At 49.7% G+C, this 27,178-nt stretch overlaps 1 protein-coding gene across 1 annotated transcript; it reads right to left on the bottom strand.

The window, feature by feature from the left end:
* Positions 1 to 137: 137 nt before the first annotated feature.
* Psap (prosaposin) lies at positions 138 to 26,944 on the bottom strand. The gene is made up of 14 exons (XM_057794842.1): positions 26,815 to 26,944; positions 11,693 to 11,826; positions 10,816 to 10,890; positions 9,697 to 9,822; positions 8,434 to 8,634; positions 7,963 to 8,106; positions 7,001 to 7,057; positions 4,030 to 4,161; positions 2,838 to 2,918; positions 2,340 to 2,601; positions 2,104 to 2,258; positions 1,838 to 1,918; positions 1,554 to 1,661; positions 138 to 1,070 (listed from the first exon to the last, which is right to left on the bottom strand). The coding sequence occupies exons 1-14, from the start codon at positions 26,852 to 26,854 to the stop codon at positions 1,035 to 1,037; spliced, it is 1,632 nt and encodes a 543-aa protein (XP_057650825.1). The 5' UTR covers positions 26,855 to 26,944; the 3' UTR covers positions 138 to 1,034.
* Between the last annotated feature and the right edge of the window lie 234 nt (positions 26,945 to 27,178).

Below are 27,178 nucleotides of genomic sequence, written 5' to 3'. Positions count from 1 at the left end.
CACTGACTCTGGTGACGTATGAGGTTCTGGGGGGATGGGAGGGGCTTCTTGGCCAGGAGTGGCCATTAGGAGCTGAAGGGGCAGTGGACTCGGAACCCACATGCCTCTGGCTGAGGTGTCAAAGAAACAAGCCCAGATGTGGTTAACAGAACTTTATTAAGTCACAGAAACTTTAGTGCAAAACAAATTAAAATCTAGGTCCTTTTAGCTGCACATGCCCATCCTGCTGGCTGTCTCCTGGCAACCGGAGGCACGAGAGAAGCTTCAGCTCTTCAACAGACGGTATCTACTCTACACGGGGACCCCTCAGTTCATCACCTGCTGCCAGGCAGATGCTTCATCCACTATGAGGTGGCAAAAGGGCAATTCAACAAGAGCTACAAGGTAGCAAAGGCGCGTGCAGGGCGACAGCTGGGCAGACAACACTGTTCCCGGGCCTCACACAACAAAAAAGGCCAGACCCACATGGGCAAGTTACATTCAGCAATTTCCCCTCCCCACCCTAGCCCACAGAACCCCAAACAAGGCAGACAGGGGAATACAGGAAAGCAGAGGGGTAAGGCTGACCTAGACAGCAACATCCCAAGCAAGCCACCTGCAGGTGCTTCTGAAATCTCTGTGCTATGACAATGGCAATTTCATCATCCTAAAGACCTGATTATTCTGTGTTTCTAATTATCCATAGAAACTCCTTGGTACCACAGGAAGGGGAGCAGCTCCCTCTTCAAGGTAGGAGGTGGCCATAAAAGCCCCATCCCCATACAAGTCAGGGCTCAGATGCTCCTGCCCTCTGGCTCACCACCCCCTCCAGTATACGGGTGAAAGGGCAGCTGGAGGGCTGATCCCTGAGTGTCCTCATCCTTCAAGCAGAAAGGGGACACTGAAAGGGGCTGTCAGCACCTCTCACATGACAGCAATGCTACAAGATGGAGGAAGGACAAAGGGGGGGGGTCCTATTTAGAATTAAGTCAAATAGATCTGTGTGTTCATTATGCTAGACCCACAGGTAGACTGCACTTCTGCAAGCTGGAAAACTAGTTCCACACATGGCGTTTGCAATGGTCGACAGCCTGGGAGGAGAAAAGGAGACAGGTTAGGCTGCACAAGACAAAACATTCATGGGTCACATGCACCTCAGCATCACTCTAAAATGTAACCTGACTTTGTTCAAGTCACAGATGCTGAAAACCTAGGACACAATCAAGAGAACCTGTGGTCCTCAGACCCCCACCCCCGCTCATAAACACCTTTGGAGTAGCTCATGTTGGGTCTCTTGGGACCTGCGAGGACTTGTGCAGAGGCTCTGGTACAATCCTAGGGATCATGTGTGAAACAAGGGAGAAACAATACTAGGGACACGGATGGCTCGGTGGGTAAGAGCACACGCCACGCAAGCCTAATCCAGAGCCTGATCCCTGGGACTACGCAATGGAGGAAGATAACTCCACAAACTTATTCTGACTGCCACCATGTCACGTAAGTACCCACGTATCCACCCCTTGACAAGAACAGTGAGGGCTGTGGCTCTCCAGAAGGCAGTCTAGGACACTCACATTGCACCGGGCTGCAGTCTCCATGTTCTGACACCAGTAGCTCGGGCCCCAGACACACTTCTCAGTTCCCAGCAGCAGTTTAGTGGCAGAAGGGCAAGCCCCAATTCTCTGTTTGATAAAGCACAAAAGAAGAAAATGAGCTGCCTGGCCGAGCCCCTTCAGGGCTGAGATTAAAGAAGTCCCAGAATCTGACAGCAGCCTGGCTATCTTGCTCCCTGACCCCATTCCGCCCCCGCTAGACAACATCCATGCTGCCACACGGCCAAGCTCCCGGTGAGGCTTACCGAACACACAAAGGAAGGATCCATCACTTGCACCAGGATTTCCACCAGTAGGGGCTCATATTCAGCCACAAAGTCATCACACTGCCAAGGAAAGGGACATGGGTTAGGATTTGGCTGTATCCATGCAGCTAGACATTCTGGGAGACTGACCTCAGGAGTCTAGGTTCTTTGCTGCCTCCCAGCCTCAAGCCTAGAGAACACAGGACCTCCTGCAGTTAGAGGGAAAGGACATTAACTGGGACATTAGTGAACAGCCATGCCCATACCTCCTTCTGGTAAGGGTCAGGCAGAAAGCTGCAGCCCTTCTCAAGTGCAGCCAGTATCTCCTCCTTGGTGCTGTTTTTCTCCAGATTGTGTTCCAAATAGGTGACCAGTTTCTTGCACACCTCACAGAACCCACCGGTCTTCTGAGGTACATGTGCTACACAAACGACACAGGGCTCAGTATTGGCAGAGTCCTCCTTGGCCCTCTTTTCCCTTTATGTGCCCTGCCTGGACCTACCGCGCAAAGCAGGTTGTTTGGGCAGTTCAGGCTGTTTGGACAGTGCAGGCACAATGGGCACTGCGGGTTGCTCAAGTGTCTCCACTGAATCAGGGTTGCCAGAACACAGGTGGATCACACCACACACCAAGCTCGAGCTCATCTGACGCAGAAGGATATCCAGCAGAGAGGGGCCGAATGTTTCCACCACCTCCTTGCACTTGGTGGAAGAGGGAGCGGGGAGCAGTGTGCAGGCTTTGCCCACAGCTTGAATTATTAGTCCCTGCAACAGACGAAAGGATGGCATCAGACTGGAGCTAGTGAGAAAGACGAGACCCTAGACCCACCAGGGAATAGACCAACGGTGGAATCCCTCCCCTGGAGCACAATGGCTAATGCACAGGGTGCTGGAAGCCTCCCTCCTGGGTACTGGGGTGTGCATTTGTCAGGAGACCATGTCCCATGGGCACCTTCTGACTCGAATACAGCAAGTGGACCCCGCGCAAGAGGGAAGCATACCTCAGTGGCATTGTTAGCCACTAGTGTAGACAACTTCTCCATCACAAAATGACAAGCCTTGCAGAAAATAATGTTTTGAGCCTGTGAAGAGAGAGAATGTTTTAAGACTGGGACTTAACCTCCTGAGGCATGTTCCTGCCACAGAATGGCAAAGAGGGCAGCCAGTAACCTCAACAATGGCCACTGCCTACCCAATGCAATGTGATGGTGGCTTCTTCAGTACAATGCCCTAGCTACAGGGTGGGGAAAAACCCCTTCTACCCCCCAAACCACACAGCAGCCCTTTCCTCCTGGAACACTTCACTCTGTAGACTATGTTCAGGTGGGAGAATTAGATGGCAGTGTAGAACAGATTTGGTGTCTGCCTACTTAGAAGTCAACGTCAGCTCTTGATTTCCGGAATCCACCTCTGGTAATATAGTACTGGCAGGGGCCTCTGCACCTGCTGAGTTTCATCTCTGCTGTCCAACAGGCTCTTATTCCAAAGACTAGAATTCTTAATTCAGATGACTCTTCTTTCTGGGAACTGGGGTGGGGGAAGGGGGAGGGAGTGGTACCCTGACAATTCCCTTACTCTAGACGCCTTGCCATCTCTCCTGTGACCACACATTGACAGAGAGGAAGCAGGACGGGGAACAGTTGGTGGCCAGATGCCATGGGTGATCTAGAACCAAAGGAGTATGTGTGCAGAAGACAAGGGGACGGTTAAGGACCAGAAGCCATAGTGGCAATGAACCAGAAGTTTGTGCAGGACACAGAACAGGAAAACAGCTGGTGGCCAGACAACATAGGTATTCCTGGATCAGAAGAGCATGTACGTGCTGTGTGTGAAGGTATCAGGTCATATTCAATGCAGACTTATGGCATGGAGCAGGGTACCCTGGCCAAGGAAGGGTTCTAAGGACACAATATTGCCTGTGTACATACACACACAGGCAACAAGTCCAAAGAGGTGTTTGGGGAACCTCCAGTTTATACTGTGGCTCTGAAGACAGGACCTAGAAAGCACACGTGGAATGGTTAACTTGGAGCCAGGCCCTCAGTCAGCTGAAAATAGGAGTATCCCCCAGCTCTCAATTTCAAATACATTTGCTACCCTGACTGGCTTCTGAAAGTATGTGACTGAGAGGGCATGACAATGAGGAAGGGGAGGGTACGGGCTCTGGGAGCACACAGCAATGATTGAAGGTACCTCATAGGAGTCCATCAGTTCCAGGGCAGGGAAGGTGTTCTTCATGGCCTCGCTGGCAGGGACCAAAGTCTTCATTGGTACTTTCTTGACCTCATCACAGAAGCCAACCAGAGCGCAAATTTCCTTGGGTTGCTGAAGAAAGAGTCACTGTCAGCCAGCCTGTGCCTGCTACCCTCAAACCCCTCCTTAGACACCAAGGTCAGGGTGCTAAGACCCTGACAGAAAACTGACTCCTCCCCCTCAGGCTGAGCTTTCAGATTCAATCCAATAGGGCAGTGCCCGGACACCAGCTCCACCTGGAGGAAGCGGCCCTCAGCCTCTGCTGCTCTACTCAAGGCTACCATAAGATAGTAGTCTTTTAGCATGTTTTGTACCCCCAAGGATGGCTGGGCTATATACTTGTCTGAGGTAAGCTCTCTAGAGGGAACCACGAGGCCCAGGATCTCACAGAAAGCCCAATGTGTCAATTAAAACCACGTGGATCCCCTTCAGAGACAGCACCATTTAAAATAGTGCATTAAGGGGAAGAAATGCTGGCTTTTTTTTCTATGTCCACAACTGCACACAGTACATGTGAGAGCCCAGGACCCAAGCTGATGAGGCATGTCCAGTCACAAGGGCTTCACGGAGATCCCCTCACCATCCAACCATGTATGAATATTCCGACACACTGCCAAAGACCAGAGCAAGCAAGCCCCATCTACAGACCCTGTATATTGTGTGAACCAACTACAGCCAGCACTCTGAGCCCAGCATAGTCCACCTGTACAACAGATGCTGGAGAACTAAGGCCATGTGTCTGTCCTGAAGTCCCTGTCTTTAACATGCCTTAAGAGTAGGAGATGGGGTCAGAATGAGACTAAAGGCACAAAAGCTTTTTTTGGCTGAGGGTGTGTGCCAAGATTTAGGGGGCCCATCTCGCTGAGGCAGCATGAATAAAAATTTAGACATTTCAATTTTTAGTCCTTTCCTGTGAGATTCAAATTGCCTTCCAGCATCTAAAACTCAAATCCTAAAGCCTGCAGGCAATATTCAGAAGAGACCCAAAAGGGCAATGGCTTAGCCACTATGGACTAAACACTGATTCCCACGGCAAGCTACCTGTACAGTGAGGCCCATGACCCATTCCTTAAAGGGTAGAAGCCACAATTGAGAGACCATGTACAAGTCTCTCCATCCAACAAGTAAAGCCACATGTCTGCAACTAGTTTGCTCGTGCAGAAGCATTTCTGGAATTAGGAAAACAGCACAAAGTCATGCAATGCCACCCACTGTGAAGGGCTGGTGCCTTCACTGAAGAAAGCTATCGCCATCGCTACCCTGGCAACAGCATGCGTACTGGTGCTGACCTGAGCACAGGCCCTGCTAGCTTCACCACCCTCTGGCCCTCCAAAAGGGGGAGTTAAGCCCCATGACCCAAAATGCTCAGTCTCAGGGGAAGGGTGCCTAGTATGGGGAGACCCTTCGTGCTACCTGTCAGAGCTCACCAAGCCAGACCAAAAGAAAAAAAAATGGAAGAAAAGAGCCAACAACTAGAAGCAGACCACTACCACAAGCAAAAATCTCATCACATACCTGATCCTGCTGTTGAACAAAAAAACAGGAAATCGGAGGTGAAAATAAGAGAAAGGAAAGGACACAACAGTTAAGAAAAATTAAAACAACAATCAAGCAGTTACTCAGGCATAAGGATGTCATAAAGGGAAGGGCAACATCCTGGCAGTAAGGGAAAGATGGGGCATAGGAAGCTAGCCCAGTCCTCAAGGAACAGGCCATGCTACGCAGCAGGTAGAAACTGCCCCTGGAAAGGGCCTCCATCAGCTCAGGCCAGATGCCAGTTTGGAAGGTGGATATGTGGGCTTTGGTTAGAAATTCCAGCTTCAGTTATCCTAAGTGACAAACCGGGATGGGTGCATATACATGGCTATAAGGAAGCTCACGTTCCAAAGTCAGTCTACTTTACCCACAAAGGTCAGGAAAATGGTCATATAAATTATATCCTTTGTAGCTGAATACAAGGGTAATGACCAGCTGGGCATGGTGGTACACGCCTTTAATCCCAGCAATTGGGATACCTTCCAATATTTTTAGGGAAAAAAAGCAAGTAAAACTAACATGGCATATAAAATTATTTCACTGATTTGTTTTCAAAAGTCAATTTAATATTTGATATATAAAAACGTTTTTAAAAAATTTCCCCCATACTATATGATAAAAATTACTGAAGTTGCCCGGAAGGAAGAACTTCGCCCGGTCACTTCACATCAAAGGTTTATCTTTACCATGGAAGTCTTTATAAGCTGCCTTTAGATGTTTTTACTATGCAGGGCATGAGCAACGCTCATAAACAAGCCACTGGGCAAGAAGGACTGCTCTGGAGCAGGTCAGTGCAGCAGCTGGGTGGTAACACAAAGAAGGAAAGGGCTTATGTTCAAGCATGAATAGGAGGGACTCACAGCAGTCCGTGAGAGTTGAGACAGGTGCACAACCCCCGCCCCCGCTCTACCAGTTAGACTAGAGCCAACTCCTGCTCCCTGGGGTCTGACAGGCAATGAACAAACCCCTGGACATCATCAGATGCCATCAGGAGCTGGGTAATTGAGCAGCAACTATAACTGACCCTACTTCCCTGGACACAGAACACAGGCTGCCCTTTGAATCCTCCCACCCTGGTTTAGTGGCAAGGCCACAATACCCCTACAGATCACAGCGTTCAGCCAGATACTAGCAATCTGATGGCCAGCTCACGCATGCACAGACTAGCAGGTTCCAGGCAACTAGGGCAGCTATCAGGGCAGTCCAGGGTCACATCAGCTAAGGAAGACTTTGCTGGCAGGAAGATGGGCTGGGATCATGAGTAGGGAGTTTGCTGGACAAAGAGAGTTTACGTTAGCCCATGAGTGGAAAGGGAGGATCCTAAAGCATGGAGCTGCCCCATGAGAATGCCAACCAGAAGCCCCTGGCCACCTACCATGTGCATCATCATTTGGACGGCAACTTGAGAATACTGGTCGACGTAGCTCTTGCACTGCAGAGAGAAGGGTTCAGCTCGTCACCATCCAAATGGCCTTTCAACAGTGCCGAATAGTGACTTAAAAATGGACAGCGACAAGACTACAATCCCAGCAACCAGAGGCTGAGGCCAGCCTGAGCTACAACAGAGAGACCTGCTCTCACAAGGAAAAAAAAAATCCCAGAATAGATCTAAGTGTCTACTCAAGATTAACTAATACAGCAATTTGGTTATTCTACCTCCTAAAAAAATGGACCTTGGAGTCCTCAGTGTCTATCTGTCTATAAATGCCCCAAGGTCAGAGTCACCATTGTTAGCAACCTAGAGAATGCAGCTGCAAAACACTAGAAAGAACGTTCCAAAGCCATTTGGGAGCTCTCAAGATACTAAGTGGGTTCTGAGGCCACAGAACCGAATAGTCTGCTGTCCTGCAAGTTGCTATCAGGTGGCCCACTTCCTGGAAGAACTACAAGCCTCATTCACAGACCACAGCCATGCTTTTAAAAGCAGGTTCTAGGGCTGGTATGATGACTCAGTAGGTAAAGGCAAGGCCACGAAGCCTGACAAACTGAGTTCTGTCCCTGAGGACCCACAACCAATTCCACAGGTTGTCTTTGTATGCTGTGGCGCGCACACACATATACCCCTACTTTTTAAAATAACAAAAATTAAAATAGTTCTAGTGTTTCTAATATATATGGTGACAGAAAAGGAAAAACAAACAAACAAAAAAAAAAAAAACAGCTTTACCAAAGTGATTTTCTTCCAGTTCCGACTCACCTACCCACAATCAATCTACACCCTGCTAAGACAGCGAGAAAAAAGAATCTCCGAAGCACCTCACCCTCAGAACCAGTGCAGTAGTCACTACTCCCACCTTAGCCCCGAACACAACCAAAGTGTGGGAACCAGAGGCTCACCATGTCTGCCATGCCTGGCCCCAGGCGGTCACATTCCTCCTTGACATGCTCCACGAAGCCCTGGACAAAGGTGGCATTGGTCCTCACGGCAGTCTGGATGTCAGTCACCATCTTCACACAGTCCTGGCAGACATCCTCGTTGGCCTACAAAGAGACCAGCAGCAAGCTCTGGGAGAATGTCATATCTCACCCGGGGCCACAGTACTACCGATGACTGGTTTAACAGCTCCTGCGAGCCAGGTGTATAACCTGTGGGCCACTCATTCTGGTATCAGTACTACATGAGGCTAGCAGTGGAGCATGGCCTAAAGTGGGAGGTTGTGCTTCAGAAAGAGGTGGGCATCTTTGCATAGTTAAAATATCCCACTCTTTAGAAACTGCAGAGTCAAGGGACAGACAGAGAAGTTCTGTTCAGCACTGTGTATGATGCTCCCACTGCGCTCACCCTGACTCCACCCGCCTTCAGCTAACCTTAGGTTGGGGCTGGCTGCGGGGCTGATCCTGAGGGTACAGCAGGAGAGGGACATTGGCCATGAAGGGGGCAACCACCCTGGCCATGTCCACCTCTGGGATCTTGTTGGACTCAAGCTGTTTCTGGTAGTTTTGCTCAGCCAAGTACTTCTGGAGAGACTGGCACAGGTTGAGCGCAGCACACACTTCCCCGGGGTTGCTCTGGAATGGAGAAGAGACAGCTGAAAGCCCGCCCCACAGAGCAAGAGAAGCCTGCTGCCATCCAGTCAGTTCCTCCCTCGAGTCCACTAAAAGAACATCACACCACGCATTGTACCTAGGACAAATAGGAAGGTTACCAAAGATCCTACCCCAAAGGCCTCGCACCAAAAGGTTGCTATTGCTCATTATCAGCTCTTCCGTAAAGGAAGATGAGCCACTGACAGAGGAAGGCCAGTGACTAAGTAATGGCCACCATCCGCTCACAAGCTGGTTTCAAACACCTTCCACATGGCTCAGATTCTCATCCCTTACTGTAACTATACTCATGACCACCTCAGGAACATCTCCAGTTTACACCCAATTCTATCCCATCCAGCCTACTCCCCAGAGACCCAGAAGATGTTCCCAACCCTGCAGGCTCTGTATTGCCACTCCAGGAGTAAGGCTCATGGCTGGTCTATTCATTCTTTAAAAAACGCGATGTGTGTCTGTCCATCTCCACTATGCCCACCACACCTCCAGTAATGAACGCTATAATGTCCTTCCTGGGTATCTTGCCATGAGACATAGAAGGCTCTGTGTCGCATGTCCACCTTCCTCACAAAACCTTGGCTCCATCTTTGGCACTCTTAGCCCCAGTGGCTGGCTTCTTCAGTACCTCTCCTTCCTGAAGGCCTTTCAAATTCCACAAAGCTAGCTCCTGGTTCACTGCTGACCCATGTTTCTGGCACCCAGCTTGGGCACACACACGTGCTGTAACAAGTGAGCACCTCAGCAGCTGCTCCCACACTGCATCCCCAGGATTATTCAAGTCTACACGCACAGAGGTGAAGCCCTGCGCTTGCTCTAGAAAGAGGCCTGACAAGAATTACTGATTTCTTCTATCTATCGACAGCATGCAAGAGTTCAAGACACCCTGGCCCCAGCAAAGCAGACAGGAAGGCCACCATGCCGCAGCTACTCCAGGCAAGGAACCCTGTCAAAAGCTGCAGGAGAGAAGCAAAGCCATGAACTCACTTCCTTTTTCAGCACCTCTGCTCTGGGCCCTCCCTGATCACCTACCATCTCCCCCTTAATCATGTCCAGGACGACGGGCAGGTAAGAATCAACTGCCTCCTTGCACGAGGCCGACAGGCTGGAGTCATGGATCCACTCACAGGTCTTCTCCAGGTAACGAAGGATCTCCTCCTACAAGGGGACACAGCACAGGCAAAAGGTCCTTCATCGGTGACCAGCAACAATCACGAAGGCCTGAGTTTAGATCCTCAGTATTCATATACATAAAAGTCAGAGTTGGCAAGTACACCTCAAACCCAGTGCTGGGGAGGCAGGGAAATGTACGTGTATAAGAACAGGCAGATCCCAAGGGGTAGCTGGCCAGAGAGTCTAGCAGAAATGACAAGCCCACTTTTAGTGAAAAAGGAAGAGGGATAGAGGTAGACACCCAGAGTCAACAGCAGCCCACATAGATGAGCAAACCCACACATCATATGTACACCGACAATTGATGGCGTTAGAGCTGGCTGTGGTGGTATATTCCTACAATTCCAACACTCAGACAGCTAAGGCAAAAGACAGCAAGTTCAAAGTTCAAGGAAAGCCTGGGCTACCTAGTAAGACTCTGCCTTAACACAACAGCTGGTACTATATAGTCTTTAATCCCAGCACTCAGGAGGCAGACAGGCATATCTTAGTTTGAGGGCAGCCTGCTCTACATAGATAGTTCTCTGCATAGTGACATCCTGCCTAAAAAATTAAATCAATAAAGAGGAGAGATGGATCAACAGTTAAAGCTCGAGAGGACCTGGGTTTGGGGTTCGGGTCTCAGCACCCACATGTTGGCTCACAGCCACCTGCAGCTCCAGTTCCAGGGGGTTCTATGCCTTCTTTTGACCTGTGAGCACCAGGCATATAGATGGAACAAATATACACATGCAGGCAAAACACTCACACATAAGAAAAATACATTTAAAAAATCTTTAAAAATTAAAAATAAAACATTTAAGAGCAAAACAAACTCACTCTGTCAGATTTAGTGAGTCCTGTACGGCCCGCATATGTCAGTGCTTGCCGCCTCTGGGCCAATAACTCCTCTCTAGAGCCCAGAGTCACAGACAGGTGTCCCAAAGACACTCAGCCTCCAGCCACAGCCCACACCCACCCTGCTCCACTGTAGCTTACCTGAGTGGAATTGTTCTTCAGCAAGTTCCCAGCCTCAGTCACGACAGTTTTGCATATATCACATGGGAGGGATTTCTAAGAGGAAAAGAACGTAACAGAAAGTTCTGAACACAATCACCCAACGAACCCCTCCTCCCCCACTCCCACGGCGTTGCCCTAAATCACTGCCACGCTATCCATCCAGCAGGTTCCACGGTCCTCACTCAACGCACATGAAACTCGCTAAGAGAAAGCAATACTCAAAACAGGACTGAAAGCAAATGAGATTCAGGTAAAGTCCTGGCCACACGACAACGATTTTCTACTGGGTGATTGGGCAATGTTCAATCAAGTTTTCTTCTCTTGCTAAAAGTGGGTGATCAGCCCTGACAAGTTCAAACCCAAACTCCACTAAGTCAAACTGAGCCTGTGCCACCCACGTGTCCCAGCACAAGCCAGTAAGAGCCCTATTACTCTGTGCTTGGTCCCTGAAGAAGAACGCATGGGAAGTCTGCCCATCTCCATCCACTTCCCAGAGCCCAACATTAACATGCTGCATTTATCGTCACCTTCCTTCCCTAGTGCAGTTACAGTGGGAATAAATGGCATCGCTACAGCACGGTCTTGGGGCTCAGTCAGTGGTCCGCCTGGTTGAGGATGAGGGACGGTGAGCAGATGGGGTCTGAGCAGTCTGGGATGAACAATGGAGGCTGGGTATGTCTGTGTGCCTGCATCACAACCCACTAGCCCCTCGCCTGGGGAGGGGAACAGGCCTGAGGAAGGCCCACAGGGAGTGGAAGACCACCAAGAGACAAGGTGCCTAAGGAATGGGACTCTGAGGTACGCAGGACAGAACCAGAACTGAGAGGCCAGAGGGCAGTATGAGGCTGGCACTCACCGCTGTGGGCTTGCTCCACACCATCTGCTGGCAGTGCTTCAAGGCCCCACAATCCACTGCCGTCTTCAGGTCTCTGCACAGCACTGCTGAGCCCCCAGCGCATATCTTCGGGTCTTGGACAGGGGAGGTCAGAGCTAAAAGGAGAAACAATATGAGGAGGGGCCCCTTTCCAACAAGCCTGGTACATACGTCCACAGCTCTGAGGACCTGCCCTGCCTGTCGGCTGCAGTCACTTGGCCCTCACTAGCCCATGAAATGCTAACTGGGTCACACAAATGGCTGGCCAGATAGAGAACCTGTCCTTAGTCATGAACTAACAGGACACAATTGTCCTATCTATTAGAAACAGTATCAGGTTTTTGAGTCCCCAAAATCAAAACCTGATTATAGCAATCCCAGCACTCAGGAGGCTGAGGTAGGGGGTGGTGAGTTTGGGGCCAGCCTGGGCTACACAATCAGATATCTCAAAACAAAAAATCAATGCAGAGATTTTATCAGACACAAAGGAAGATGGGATAGCACGAGGACCAACCTTGGAGATACTCGGCCTAAGTCAAACAAGAAAACCCCATAGCCCTCAGGGACACTTTCACCTTGGACAGAGAGCCACCTGCCTACATCCCACAAACACGTGGGCACACATGGATGCACGAGCAGGCTCTTCCTAAAGACTAAGGGAATGAATGATATGCTCCATCACTGCGTCCACAAGCTTCACTGAGGTTCCCTCAACAGATGAAGCAGGTTCACCTGATGGCATTCATCTCTTCAGAAACTATCAAGTGAACCATGAATCTGCTGCCCACACTCCTGCCTTCACACACACACACACACACACACGCAGGCCAAGCCATGCTGAAAACGGGTACTGGGGGTCATAAGGCAAAGGGTTCCTAGAAGCTAAGCTATACACACTGTCTGAGGTCTGCCCTGGGTTCCAGACCAGTCTAGGCTACCAGTCTAAGAAAACAATGTTCCCAAACAAAATAATACATGGTCTGGTGCCCCCCAGTGAGGAAAGGAAGGTACCAACTGGGTCTCTGGGTAAAGGACTGCACAGTGGCAGGCACATGGGGAACCGGAAGCCGGCATGCTCAAACGCTAGTAGACCAGGAAGACAGGGCCGGTGGGACAGCTGACTGCTTGCACTGCCTATTTCCCCCACCGTCACCAGGGACCTGCTGAACCGACTGCTATCACAAGCCCAAGCCACAGACAAACCATGTGGTTGCCTTGCCCTCTAGGAACTTGACATAGAAAGCATGCTCCATCACAACACTGTTCTGACCAGGAGGCTGAGGTCTGAAAGGAACACTGACCCAGGTAACAAACAGCATCTTATTAGATCCCTGAGCACACTATCCAACGACCTGTTCCCAGGACAGGAGCCCACGATATGAGCAACATTGCAGCAGTGGCTAGGGATGTGAGGCCACAGGACAAGCAGGTTCACATCTGCACTTTAACCACAAGACCAAAGGATGCAGAAGTGAAAAAGAGACAACACAGGCGGCAGAGCATCTCACTGGAAAACCGAGGCACGATGACATGCCCACAAACCCCACACTAACGAGGAGGAGGAAGGAGAATGGCTTATCTGAACTGTAAGACTTGTTTTGTTTGAGATCTTGTCTCAAAGAGCAAAAATAATGGGGGGGGGGGGTTGGCTCCAGGACCCACACGGGAGAAGAGCAGGGAAAATATCTCAGAGACATGCACGGTGGCTTTCAAAAAGGTGAGGCTGCCCTGCCTATTATGACAGGGGAGTGGAGCTGTTTCCAGACCCCAGAGCACTGAGAAATTAAAGGCAGAGGGCCACTAACACAACACGGACACACCAAGGAAAGGCCTGGCTGCCGTGACACCCAGTCCCGGGGTATTCATCAATAACCAAGTGTAGTAATTACCCAGGATGGAGAGATTGCTCAGCGGCTGAGAATAGACTGCTCTTGCAAAGGACCTGAATACCTATAACTCCAGCTCCAGGAAGATCTCACTCTTCTGGCCTCCATGGGCACCCATACTCATATACATACATACACATAATCAAAAACAAAACTAAATCCTTTTCAAGTAATTACCCCAAACCACTTTCTGTCCAGTTATTTCCCAAAAATATGTTCCCAGGCAATGTTTTGGCCTCCATTCTCAGCCTCCCACAGCTTGTCCTTAAAAATCAACTTCCCTCTGGGGTGGTTGGTTAACAACCTCTAAGAAAGTTCTCAGACTGTTTGCCTGAGCTCCTAGCGGGTCCTGGTTCAACCTGCTGTTATGCATGTCCTTACAGACATGAACAGCACTCAGCAAGCCCAAATTAAACCATACTTCAAGTCAAGGGTCTGGCACCGGAGTCAAAGCCCTGGCTGGAGAAGTTGTCCTCAGGGGAGGGAAGAGGAGAGAACTGTTGTCTCCTCTGCCCCCACTTTACTATTCTGAGATAAGGCTTCCATTTGTAGCCCAGGCCGGCCTCAAACTCCCATCTTCCTGCCTTAGCCGCCCTAGTGCTGACGGGAAAAGGTAAGCCATCATACCTGGTTTCAGCTTTAATCCCAGCACCAGGAGGCAGGTGGTTCTCTGGCTAGCCAGGGCTATAGTTGAGACCTTGTCTCAAACAAAACAAAAAGTGGCTACGATGGTTGATAGAGTGCAATGGCAAACAGAGAGCTTGCCTAGTATAGGTGGGAACCAGGCTCAATTTCCAGTTCTGACAAACAACATAATAATAAAATAATCTAAAATAAAACTAGATATCAACAGAATCATTTGGTATTAAGAATGGATGATGGGAATCCGGCCTGATGCCAGACTCAAAATACTTCCAGAGAGCTGGTGAGATGGCTCAAGGTAAAGGTACTCACTGCCAAGCCTGATGACCTAAGTTCGACCCCTGGGACCCACAAGGTAAAAAAACTGACACAATTTGCACATGTGGTATGTGTGTCTACACACAAATAAATGTGGGGGTGGGGCTGGGGGAGGTGTTTTTATTTTTTAAGAGACAGACACTCAGAAGTTAGGTGTAGTGGTCTACATCTGAAAGTCCAGCATGAGGGAGGCTGAGACAGGGGGATTATGGAAGTCAGTTGGTATTTAACAAGATCCTGTCTACAAAATAAAATGAATTAACAAGATGGCTCAATGGACAAGACATGTATGCTGCCAAGCCTGGCAACCTGAGTCAGATCCCTGGGACCTGTGTGACAGGGAGAACCCCCACAAGTTGACCTCTGACCTCCACACTCACACCATGGTACATGTACACCTACCGCCTCTCACACTCCACCCTATATATACAAATAAAACAGAAGGCTGGGAGGCAAGGATTGCTCAGAGTCCTGTGTGGCCTGGGCACTCTTGAGATATCTTGAAGGATTTAAAGCTTCAGACCAGGATTCCTTGGATTCATCCCATGCACTGAGCAACGTTTAATTAAACATGGCACAGAACATGACCCGCCTCCCGGCCTAGCTCTGCCACTTCCTGTGCAAACTACTGTTCTCCCAAGCTTGTGTGTGCGCCATTAAACCAAAGCTTCTGATGCCAGGCGACTGAAGAGTCAAGATGATCTTATCATACACAAACACCATAACTGCCCGAGCTCACCACAACCACCATCCTCATCCCTCAGGGACTGTCACCGGCAGCGCATCCCAGCCTGGCTGGCATGGCCTTGCACTGGAGCTCACTTCTAGTCATGTGCCCTGGAGAGCTTGGCCTCGGCCTCCTCAAGTCTGCAAGTGGGGTGTTACTAGAACCTGCTTCAAGGGAGCTGCAAGCATTACCTGACACCTATAAAACATGTGCCGTCACACAACAGTGGGTGCCACTGTAATCACCTGCAGCTTTGACAGCAGCAGGGCCTCCTGGAGACCCACTCTCCTGATCAGAACAGAGGGCTCACATCACACAGCTGGACAGAAGCTGTTCTCTAGGTCCACTGGATATTTATCAGGGACATGGGAGAGCAGAGACCTGGACAGCTGTAGGCCAACCATCTCAGAGGCTGTTAGCCACTGACCCCAAGTCCCAGGAGTCAAGCAAGGGGAGTGAGCCCCAGGACACCTGCCAGGAGCTGAGAAAACAGTTCTGGTTTCTCTAGGAGCTAAACAAGTTCTGCACAAGTCAGAACAAGGGGAGCCATGCGAGGAGCAAACACTGCAGCTACAATGCATTGTGAACTGTAACACTGGGCAGTAGCCACCAGCTAATTACCCTCCGAGGAACTCCCTACGCCAGACTCATTGTCTGGAACACATACCTGGAACTTATTCTTTATTCTGTGCACATGTATGTGCATGTCACAAGTGTACATGCATGTAGGTGTAGAGTTCAATCTTAAGTGCTATTCCTCAGGAGCCATCCTCCTACATTTTTGACATGGGATCTCTCAATAGGATCACATATTACATCACCACAACTGACCAGAAAGCCCCAGGATCCACCTGTCTCTGCCTCCCCGGTGCTGGGGTTAGACACCATTTTATGTGGCTTGTGGGTTCTAGGGATCAAACTCAGGTCCTCATGCCTGCTGAGCCATCACCCAGTCCGACAAACCGTCACATGTAGAAACATTTGCCCTACTTCTCACAGCCTTCTCTTCTCAAAGGGCAAGGACTACAGCCGAGACACCAGGATCGAACCCCCAGCCTGGCTGTATATTAACCCTGATAACTTACTCATGTCAATCATCTGCAAAGATAGAAACCGTCTCAGGGCCTCTGTGAAGATGAAATTAGGAAGCACACGGGGTCTCTGGTACCTGGAAAATTCTGAGATCTATGTGGCCAAGTATAAACCATGGGAGGAAGGACAAGGGGGAGAACCAATGGAAAAGTTGTTCATGTTCTAGTGTTTACAATTCAGCATGAAACTATTTTTTCCTCAGGTTATTTTTTAAGTCAGAATAACCCTTACAACTGGTTAAACAGCTGCTGTCCTGTACAGAAGACGAGCCATTCCCCACATCCATCTCCCTTCTCTCACGCAACCAGCATGGATGCCCAGCTTAGCACACTGATGCCAGAATGAGAGACTATGCAATCTCCTCTGCAGCAGGGTCTGAAGAGGCCATTACATCTTCCATGAAACTTAGACACACTGGCTAGAACCTCAGCCATCTTGGAACATGAACAAAAAAAGGGCTAGACCACAAGGATGAAAAGCGTGAAGCTGAGGGTCTGTCTCAGAGGTCTCTCCTAGGAGAGCCAGAGCTAGAACACCAGGCTCCGAGCGATGACTGATGCACCCTTCTACCAGGCTGCAGCAGCTCTAATTCTAGGTGTGTTTGCTACAATCAAAACTAAACCCTACTGATGCATACGCTCATCAGCCGTTGTTTACCAGAACATCTGAGTCTGTCACTCATCAGGTTTGCCTCCACGGGGGCTCTGCAAACCATGGATACAATGCAACCATCTTGCCTAGAATACGCACCTACCTGTTGTTCGCTGAATAGCCTCTATATTTGGACCATCCTTGTGCCCTTCCTTTTAACAATTAATGTAACCTAATGTCATTTGAATCTGGTTACCAAAAGAGTAAGAGGAAAATGCTCAGGCTGCCTGAGCAACTGCATTCCCCAGCTTACTGCATCTAGTGCCTGGGGATGCATCACCACGGCAACAGCTAAGTTGCTTAGAAACGAATAGAAGAACCAGTGTTGTCCTAGGTTCCCTTTGGGGACACTTCTCAGGGAAGTGGATACACTGCAGTGCCTGTCTCCCTACTCAGCTAGGCTTCCAGAGGCCTTCAGTGGCACGACATGTAATTGTCTCCTTACAGAGTCCGCTTCCAGAGCTTTACTGTATGTCGCCCATCCTGCTTTGTGAGACCTCAACTCAAAAGAAACCGATTCTGACAAGGTTCTTCCTCAAGTGGTTACACAACGGTGCTGAGGAGGTGAACTTCCAGATACTTAAATAAGATCACCACACCCTGTCCTGAAGGACAGCCCAGGCTCCGGCCAGGCCAGGGGAGAAGAAAGAGGCAGGCCCAGAGGCACAGCAGCACGGTTCTAGAACCTCAGGAGAGCTGGTCACAGCAATGCTCCACTGCTGGCCCAGCAAGTCCAGGTTAGGAAACAGACTCAGTCAGCCTCGCTCACCAGCACGGACCCCTGCACACCGGGCCATGCAGCCTGGGCACTGGCATCACTGGAGATGACACACCAGGCACACCCTACCAATGGGCAAATGCCGTGATCTAAACTTGACCTGTGTGGCTTCTCAGAGAGCAAAGGTCTCAGAGAGCAAAGGTCTCGGACACAAGCAAGCCACCTACAATTTCACTCAGATTCCTTTGATTGAAAACTAACATTTTAGCCCTCCTCTGGTAACTTAGGCAGGCTGCTGGAATGGCCAGCATTCGGGCTGGCTGCTCAGCTCTGCCACTGCCATCACGAGGACCTAAGCCAATCTGCCTTGAGTAGAAAGTTACCTTGGGAAAGATTGGATATTCTGGCTGCAGCCCATGACCCTCAGTTGTTCAAGGTGCAGGCTTATAAGCAGATCCCAGAGACCCCAAAGAGGGGTAGGGGGGATACCGCAAGCTCCTCACATCAATTCTTTTTTCCAGAAGTATCTGACATGTGGATCAGCAGACCCAACACAGCAGCAGCTGTGTGTTAAATAACACCAGCCAGGTGTCGAGGTTGTGGGGGAGGGGACAGGGCTCAGTGGTTAGGCACTTGCCTAAACCAGAAACACACAGCACACATGCACACACCCGAGGGGTAAAGGGAGTGACACGGACACCAATAATCCACGGGAATTACTAATAACAATAATCCACAAGCTCTCTGGAGTCTGCAGTGACTTCTACACATAAGGGGGTCCTGGGGTCTCTAACTAGTTTTTTCTGTTATTAGCACGCACAATGACAGGTCTCACGGTGCCATTCTCAGGGGTCACTCAGTCTGCTCACAGAGGCCTCCCCGCACTGCCCACTCAAATCAAAACCCCGACACCCAAAGAGAACCACCAGTTTCTGGAAGGGTGGGGAAATGTCACTTCCCCAAATTATAGCTGGTTCCCTTTTCAGGTTCATCTTGCCTCTGGGTCCTACGACCCACAGAAAAATCATCTCCCACAGGCATTGGCGGGGGTGTCCCTCCACCCTGACCACAAACTACTGTGAAAGTATATTTCATCTGAGCCCAGAGAGTCATGCTGGGTTTGTCAGCTCCCAGAAACAATGTCTCAGTGTTAACGTCAGAACGAACATAAACTGCTCCACTTAATCCTGATAAAGACTGGATACACCCAGCGTGAGGACACTGACCTATAATCCCAGCTATTCAGAAGGCTGAGGCAAGAAGGTCACAAATCCAAGGCCTGCCAAGGCTACAGAACTAAGAGTTCAAACTGCCACACTTACTGAGACCCTATCTCAAAATAAAAGAGCTGGGAATGTAGCTCATGGGTAGGGGGACTGATTGCTTAGCAGGACTCCAGGAGGGACAAGACAGAGAAGTAGACAGACCAGGTATGGTGGAGAAGAGCTGTAACTCCAGCACAAGAAAAGCTGAAGGAGAACTGCCATCGGTTTGAGGTCAGCAATAACCACACAGAAAGAACCTGTCTCTAACAGTCTAATCTGAGAGCCCCTGGGTTCGACCCAAGCACTGAGAAAGCTGAGATTTAATACTATTCTTGGCCGGGCGGTGGTGGCGCATGCCTTTAATCCCAGCACTTGGGAGGCAGAGGCAGGCGGATCTCTGTGAGTTCGAGACCAGCCTGGTCTACAAGAGCTAGTTCCAGGACAGGCTCCAAAACCACAGAGAAACCCTGTCTTGAAAAACCAAAAAAAAAAAAAAAAAAAAAAAAAAAAAAAAAAAAAACACTATTCTTAGTTACATATTTTAAAGGTTATTTTACTTATAAATGTATGTGTGAGAAAAGTACCAGTGGAGCCCAAAAAAGACTACCCAGTTCCCAGGAAGGGAGTTACAGCCAGTGATGAGCTGCCCCATGGGGGCTGGGAATCAAAATTTAGGTGCTGTGCAAAAGTAGTCAGTGCTCTTAAGCACTGAGCCATCTCTCCAGCCCTAATCACATCTGTTTATTTCCATGTGCATGCAGAGACTCTCATCACTGCACACACGCAGAAGCTAAGGGACAACTAGTCAGTTCTCTTCCTTCCACCACCTGAGTCCCAGGAGTCCCAGGGATGGAAGTCAGGTTGTGCAGGCTTGTGGCAAGCGCCTTTACCTGCTGACCCATCTCATGGCCCTCTCTGGCACTATCAGCACTCAGTTTCTGACACTGACCTCGGTCATCATCCTTTCTCGCCCACACTGCCACCTGACAATGCTGAGCACTGTGGCATAAGCTGCAAACACGGTGAATAGCTTGCCATTAAGCCAGAAGAGCTTCAGCCGAGTTTGGGATGAGAGTCTAGTTCAGGCAGCGCAGCAGGAACACTAAGGCTATATACCTCAGCAGACATGAAGGCACAGAGGGACGTTATTTTGGGGGAAGATGGTCTAGGAAGGACCCACAAGGTCACGTACACTTTTTAAAAAAAAGAATTTAACTTAACTTACTCTCTGTGCAGACGAGTGGAGGTCAGATAACTTGCAAGTCAGTCCCCCTTCCACTATATGAGTCCTTGGAATCAGACTCAAATCTGAGCCATCTTACCACCACCAACGCCACCTAACCACTCTTAACCAGCTAGGGGACATGATAACTAGACAGGAATACTGGAACAGGAAATGAGACTATTGGGGAACTTGGTAAAAATATGCCAAATTTGCAGTCTGGTCAGTAAGTCAGTGTCTTCCCCAGCCCCAACCCACCGACCCTATATTAGCAAAGCAAACTGCAAGCTGGAGAGAGATCCCTCCAGGGAGAAGCAAATGATGTATAAGAAATAAATTCCTGTTGCTTAAGCCGAAAACAAACCATTGCATACAAGCGGTAGATAAAATAAGCTAGGTCAGGGGTTTCAGGAACTGGCTGCACTGCCATTGTAACTGGTTCATAGATCTAAAGCCTTGGAAACAGAAGTGACTCTCTCTGCTGAGGCAGGATTACCAATCCTTCCAGACCAATCTGGGCAGCACAGTGAGTTACGAGGAAGCGGGGTGAATGTGAGATGCTGTCTCATGAATGAGATCAAAATGAACAGACCACATAGGGCAGAGGGTTCTGCTTCAGTGTATGACTGGCACCCAGGCTAGAGTTATTGGCAGAGGAGACCATTTCTTAAGCTGGTCACTGAATAAATACATGGGGTCAACTCCCCTCCCACTTCTCTGCATGTCTAAAAAGACCAAGAAGCAAAAACAGTGCACATAATACCATTTCTGTTAAAGAAGGGAAAGGAAAAACGGTAGCTCTGTGGGTATAGTTCCATGCGTGAGGCTCTGAGAAGAGGGAGACTGAGTGAGGCAGGGAGATGGCAGTGGACACTATCGTTCCAAGCTAGCCCTTGAACCTGCTTTCTATATGTAGTGATTATTAATTAATCCCAACAGCGTATGTAAATATGGGGAATAATGCCAGGCTCGGGACTTAAACAGACTTACCCCAAGATCCACAGTTACTGACAACAGGTCTAGTTGCAAGTGTTTACTCTAAAAAGCAGTTGGGATCCACTGATGTTGGAGCGTTAGGAGCGTTAAAGGCTGGCCTGGTAGCCAAACCTGGTTCACTACCTCCTAGTTGCTGGCTAACTACCCTACTTATGTTCCTAACTCCATAATTATGCCCAACACACATTTTTAATAAGTCTTTTAAATTTGTTGCTAATCTACACAGCAACCCTTGATATGAAAAGACGCCATGGAAATTGCCAAGCCAAGGGCAGAGGAGGGTTTCCATGCTGGTGGGACAAGGATAAAAAACAAGCGGATATCGTGCTTATCAGTGTGGAGCCGCAGAAATTCATTAAATCCTCAGGGCACTGAGGCGAGGGAGTAACAATGGATGCCAGGTGGCATATGAAGAAATCAGGACATTAAGTACCTGACCTAAGGCCACAGTGTTGACAGTGAGATAACACTATGCTCCGTACCCAACCTGGACTACCTATCTATAATCCCAACTTGGGAGGCAGAGGCAGGAAGACGACAACAATTTCGTAACAAATTCCAGGCCAGCCAAGATGGCAAAACCCCGTCTCAAAAACCTAGACTCCAAAGGATTATTCTGGAACTTCACTGGATCCGAAAAAACAAGGAATAAAGTAACTAGTGCTTTTACAATAGTCAAAGTCTCTGCCCCCACCTTAACCACTTAACCACTGCTGGTTTTGTTTTGAGACCAAGTTTCACGATGTAGATCGGGATGAATTCAAACTCACAAGAGCTCTGCCCTTGTGCTCCTGAGATTAATTAAAAGGTCTCTCTATGCAGCCCTGGCTGGCCTGAAACTCTACATGGATCAGATTGGCCTCAAACTCAGAGATCCACCTGCCTCTACCTCCCAAGTGCTGTGATTAAAGGCTCATGGTACTATGCCCTGCTGTGCCCACCTGCCTCTACCTCCCAAGTGCTGTAATTAAAAGCTCATGGTACTATGCCCTGCTGTGCCCACCGTCTTAAGCGGAGAGCAGCTGGGGATCTAGCTCACTAGTAAAGTACTTGCCTAGGAGAGATGGCTCAGCGGTTAAGAGCATTGCCTGCTCTTCCAAAGATCCTGAGTTCAATTCCCAGCAACCACATGGTGGCTCACAACCATCTGTAATGAGGTCTGGTGCCCTCTTCTGGCCTGCAGGCATACACACAGACAGAACAGTGTATACGTTTGCCGGGCGGTGGTGGCGCACGCCTTTAATCCCAGCACTTGGGAGGCAGAGGCAGGCGGATCTCTGTGAGTTCGAGACCAGCCTGGTCTACAGAGCTAGTTCCAGGACAGGCTCCAAAACCACAGAGAAACCCTGTCTCGAAAAACCAAAAAAGAAAAAAGAAAAAAAAAAAAAGTACTTGCCTAGCAATCAATCACAAGGCCCTAGCTTCCAGCACTAGTGCCGCCACCAATTAAGTTAATAAATAAAACAGTGTATAATTTGAAACAAGACACAGTGATCAATACACACCCAAAACTTCAGGACTAGGAAGGCAGAGGCAGATCAAGACCAAAAAGGAGGTTCTGAGTTCAAGGCCTGAGCGGGGCCTTCAGTCTCAGCACTCAGGAGGCAGAGGCAGAGGGGGCTGAATCTCTATGAGTTCAAAGAGAACCTGGTTTACATCGTGAGTTCCAGGACAATAATGAAACCCTATCTCAAAAAAAAAAAACATTGAGCTGGAGGGGGTAGGAAGCATGGCTGAGAGGTTAAGAGCACTACCTGCATCTCGAGAGAGAGGACAGGGGTTGAATTCCCAGTATCCACTTGGTAGCTCAGAACTGTCTGTAACTCCAGTTCCAGGGGACATGCATATACATGCAGGCAAAATACCCACACACATGAAATAAACCTTTAAAAAAAATTGAGCTGGAGGTGTGGCTCAATAGGAGAGTAGGTGCTTAATTTGCAAAGTCCTGAATTCAGTCCCCCAGGACCAAGAACAAAAACAAGGAGGCGGGCCAATGCAATCAGTGATCTTGCCTATTCTTTTTCTAAGCAAATCCAGAATACCTAGGACAAGATAAGAAGCCCTGAGTTCAACCCTCAGTTGTGTGTGTGTGTGGGGGGGGGGTCAGATCTGTAACTTCCTGCAATGGAGAACAAGGCTTAGAGCCAATACCCTAGAGTTCATGTCAAAAAAGGCCAGCCATTATCCAAGAAGCAGGCCTTGGCCTCAGGGACTTCCCAGTAGTGTCCCAACCCCAAAGAGCAACAACCTGCCCTTCCTCTTCCCGTCCATTTCAGATCCTGACAATAGCTTGGACATTCCAGTTTTACATAAGAAAATAGAGGCCTAGGGTTAAGAGTCTAGGGTGCTTGCCAGGCTTCCAAGGCCCTTGAGAGAAAGTAAAACCACAGGCTAGGTTCCCCTTCCCTGAGCTAGACAATTCCCTCCAACTCAAAGCCAATACACTTCAAAACAACCTGTCAAATACACGTCAAAAACTTGACAAGATGGGCTGGGGAGATGGCTCAGCAGTTCTGCTGCACAAGCCCCAGGGCCTGAGTTCAGATCCCCAGCACCCACATAAACCAAGCTTGGTCACACACCCTCACCTAAGCACTGTGGGGGCGGACACAGAAGGATGCCTGGGGCTGGCTTGCTGGCTGCCAGCTGAGCTCTCAGGTTCAGTGAGAGACCTGGACTCTAGGGGATAAAGTATGAGAAAGTGTGCCTGTCGGCCTCCCCTGGCCTTGAAGAGGCATGCATACCCCCACACCACACAAACACACACCCAAACACAAAACTGACAGAGGCTAGGCATGGTGGCTCACACCTGTAATTCCAGCCAGCACTCTGGCCTGTGAAACAGGAGGATTACGTTCAAGGTTAACCTGTGCTGCACAGTAGGCTACAAGCAGGAACCTGCCTTTAAAAAAAAAAGCTACCTTTCGCTAAACAGGATTTACTCAGCATAATCAGCAGGTGAAACTGGGGGTTCCTGTTGTTACTTATAACTTAAGTAGGCTAGGCTACAATACACAGCCTCTGTGTGTACAGACACTAAGGGGTTAGCCACAGCCCAAGTGACAGCGGCAATGGCATCTTAGCTTTGGCGAGAGCATCTCTCCCCTGCCAGCTCCTTGCTCACCAACCCGGACCCACCTGTTCCCACTGGAGCGACCCCCACTGCACGTCCTGCACTAAGATTCCCGGACACTGGAGGGAGCTGAGCTGTTTCCTGCAAACAGGCCCAGACACAGCACGAGCGGATTCAGGGGCTGCCATTGCAAACAGCTAATGATGCCCCTGTGCTGGTTAGGCTGACCCTGGCACCATGTCACCATTCTGGAGAGCGAATGCATGAAAATTACAGCCAGCACAGGGTTTGGTTTTGTTTTGTTTTTATTCTTTATATATTTTTAAAAATTGTGTGTGTGCGCGTGCGCATGTGTGTATGCATGTGCACCTGTGCTCTGGAGACTGAGATCAAAGAAAACCAGTAGGAGTTAGGGCTCACTCTCCCTCGACCATGTGGAGCCTGAAAATGGAACCGAGGTCAGGCCTAACTTCGAGCACCTGCTGTGGTATCTGGGCAGTCCTGCTAATGGAACACGTAAAGAGACACAGTCTCACATCCTCCAGACAACAGCCTACAGCTTAAGTCTGGGCACCTGTCCTCATTCCCTATGAAGAGGTTAAACTGGCCTTCAATTCTTTTAGCACATCTCTTTCTGTCTAGGTGGGAAAGGCAGGAAAGCTGGATGGGTTGTGAAGAGTAGCCCAAAATAGGCGTCAGTACAGGTGTCGGTAGCCCCAGGCTTTTGTGAAGATTGGACAGGACCTGCAACACTAAGCACTCAGGATGTCATTAGAGCGCAAGTCAAGAACTCTCTCCAGAGCCTGATTGGCACCCTGCACTACAGTAGTGCCACACTGAACCCACAGGCTCTGAGAGCCTCAGGGAGCACACAAGGGCAAGAGTTACCCCGGGCTTTTCTGACAACTCAGTGGTGGAGAGTAATCAGACAAAGTAGCTTTCTTCCAGTTATCAGTGTGACCTTGGCTACAGGAAGGGCCTGCAGTTAGACCAAGGCCCTTCAAACCTAAGTGCTCAGTGAAGACAGGACCTAGTTAACCAGGGCAGGTGAACTACATATGCATTAGCAATAGATTTTAGTTTTCCAAGGAAAACAATTAAGGACTGTAGTGTGACAGAGGAGGGTCCAAGTTCACAATGCCCCACACTGCAGAAAGAGAAAAAAGAAGTCTGTTTTTGGTGGTGTGGGTGAATCAGAACTCACGAGGGATGTGATGACTCAATGCCAACAAGATCAAATGCATTTATTTTCATTTTCTTGCAACACAATCTCAATACATAGCCCAGACTAGCCTTGAAATTTGTGTAGCGCAGGCTAGCCTCTAATTCAAGACCCTCCCATCTCAGCCTTCCAAATGCTGAGACCGCAAATGCTCAGTACCCTAACCTGATCAAAACTTTATTCTTTTAAGCACAGGTAATTCCCCTTCACTTAGGTGGTGGCAGGAGGATCAGGAGTTCAATGTAACTCTCAGCTGTGTAGCAAGTTCAAGGCCAGCATGGGCTACATAAGACACTGTCGTCCCCAAGAAAGTTTAAAGCCACTCTGGGGTACTTAGCCAGGCCCTGTCTTAGAAAGAGCCCCTCCCCCACTGACTAGTTACAAATAAGCAAACCCTGAAGTTGGGGGCTATAGTTGTTTACTTCCTTTGGTGGGCTATGACCTGAAAATGCCAATTTGAGAGCCCCTCTGTAGGGATTAAATTCTCAATTCATAGCTGTCTGTGCATGAAATGAGGCCAGGTAAAGCAAGATGTAAGGGAAAGATCCGCCACAGCGAACCAGGCGGCCTCACCTAAAATCAAGGTGATGCAGTGGGTCCCTTGGCGCTGCCATGGTAACCTGCTGTGCTTTTTAACAAAAACATCGGTACCATTTTAGAAACCCAACTTCTGTGCCCAGCTCTCACACAACAAAATAAAGGCTGGCCAATGGTTTCGCCAGATCAAACAGGAAAAATAAGAGGTTCGATGCAATGGGGATCACACAACTCCCCCCAAGACCGACTACGCTCCGGAATTCACACACATGTCAAACACAGACAAAAGCAGACACACAGGAGCTTCTTGCAACCCCCACACCGTGCAGTCTGAGGCAGAGGTCACGAGCCAACCTGGCCTGCAGAACCAGGCTTCAGGCCATGTCGCTCACAAGCACCAGGACAGGGACAAGGCGGTGGGGGAAGGGAGAGGTCATCCCGATTCCCACTCTCTCCCACCCACCCTGGGAGAAGCGAGGCCACCCGCAAGGCCTTGGGCAAAAGCCTGCGCACACACACACAAGGGACACGCCGCCTCCCCCATCTGCCCACTCGAGTTTTCAGGGAGTCGGGACCAGGTCCCCTCAGACACGGGCCCCGGCCTGCGCCTGCGCCCTGTGCGGCCTCGCCAAGCGCGTCCCGGAAAGCGAGCCGAGGGCGAGGCCCGTTTCGGCCGGGCTGCCCTGCAACCAGGACCCAGGGGACACACTACAGCGTCCCTCTCCACCAGACCGAGTACCCCCGAAGCTCACCGGCGACCAGAAGGCTCGCGAAGACGGCGAGAGCGTACATGGCGCCGCTGCACTCCGCAGGCTGCAATGCAGATCGTCAGCTGATCGGGCGGATATAAATCTACCCCCAGCCCCGACGCGGACGCCAGTGCGCATGCGCGGGCCCCGCCCCAACTGGGCGCAGCCTGACTCAGCGTCGCGCAGCGCGCCTGCGGGGAGGGAGGGTGCGGTGCGGAGAGGGCCTGGTGAGGGGGGCCTGGGCTGGCTAGGCGGGGCTGAGGTGGGAAAAGGAAAGCCAAATCTGGTGACTAAATCAAGGTTAACTATCGTGTCTCTTTGCCTTTTCTGTGTGAGGAATCCAGCCCCGGGCCAGTACCAATCACTG

Source organism: Chionomys nivalis, chromosome 19 (genome assembly GCF_950005125.1).
Source record: "Chionomys nivalis chromosome 19, mChiNiv1.1, whole genome shotgun sequence".
In the NCBI taxonomy this organism is placed as follows: domain Eukaryota; kingdom Metazoa; phylum Chordata; class Mammalia; order Rodentia; family Cricetidae; genus Chionomys; species Chionomys nivalis.
The sequence above is the reverse complement of the archived record's forward strand: the minus strand, read 5'-3'. Positions and strand labels throughout refer to the sequence as shown.

Bases quoted from the DNA above. Each gene is read 5' to 3' on its own strand.
- Psap (XM_057794842.1), bottom strand. From the start codon at position 26,854: ATGTACGCTCTCGCCGTCTTCGCGAGCCTTCTGGTCGCCG. The intron at 2,602-2,837 runs GTATGCTTCCCT...CGTCTGTTGCAG, and splicing joins TGGCTAACAATGCCACTGAG to GGACTAATAATTCAAGCTGT. The intron at 1,071-1,553 runs GTGAGTGTCCTA...TTCTCCTCCCAG, and splicing joins AGACTGCAGCCCGGTGCAAT to GCTGTCGACCATTGCAAACG.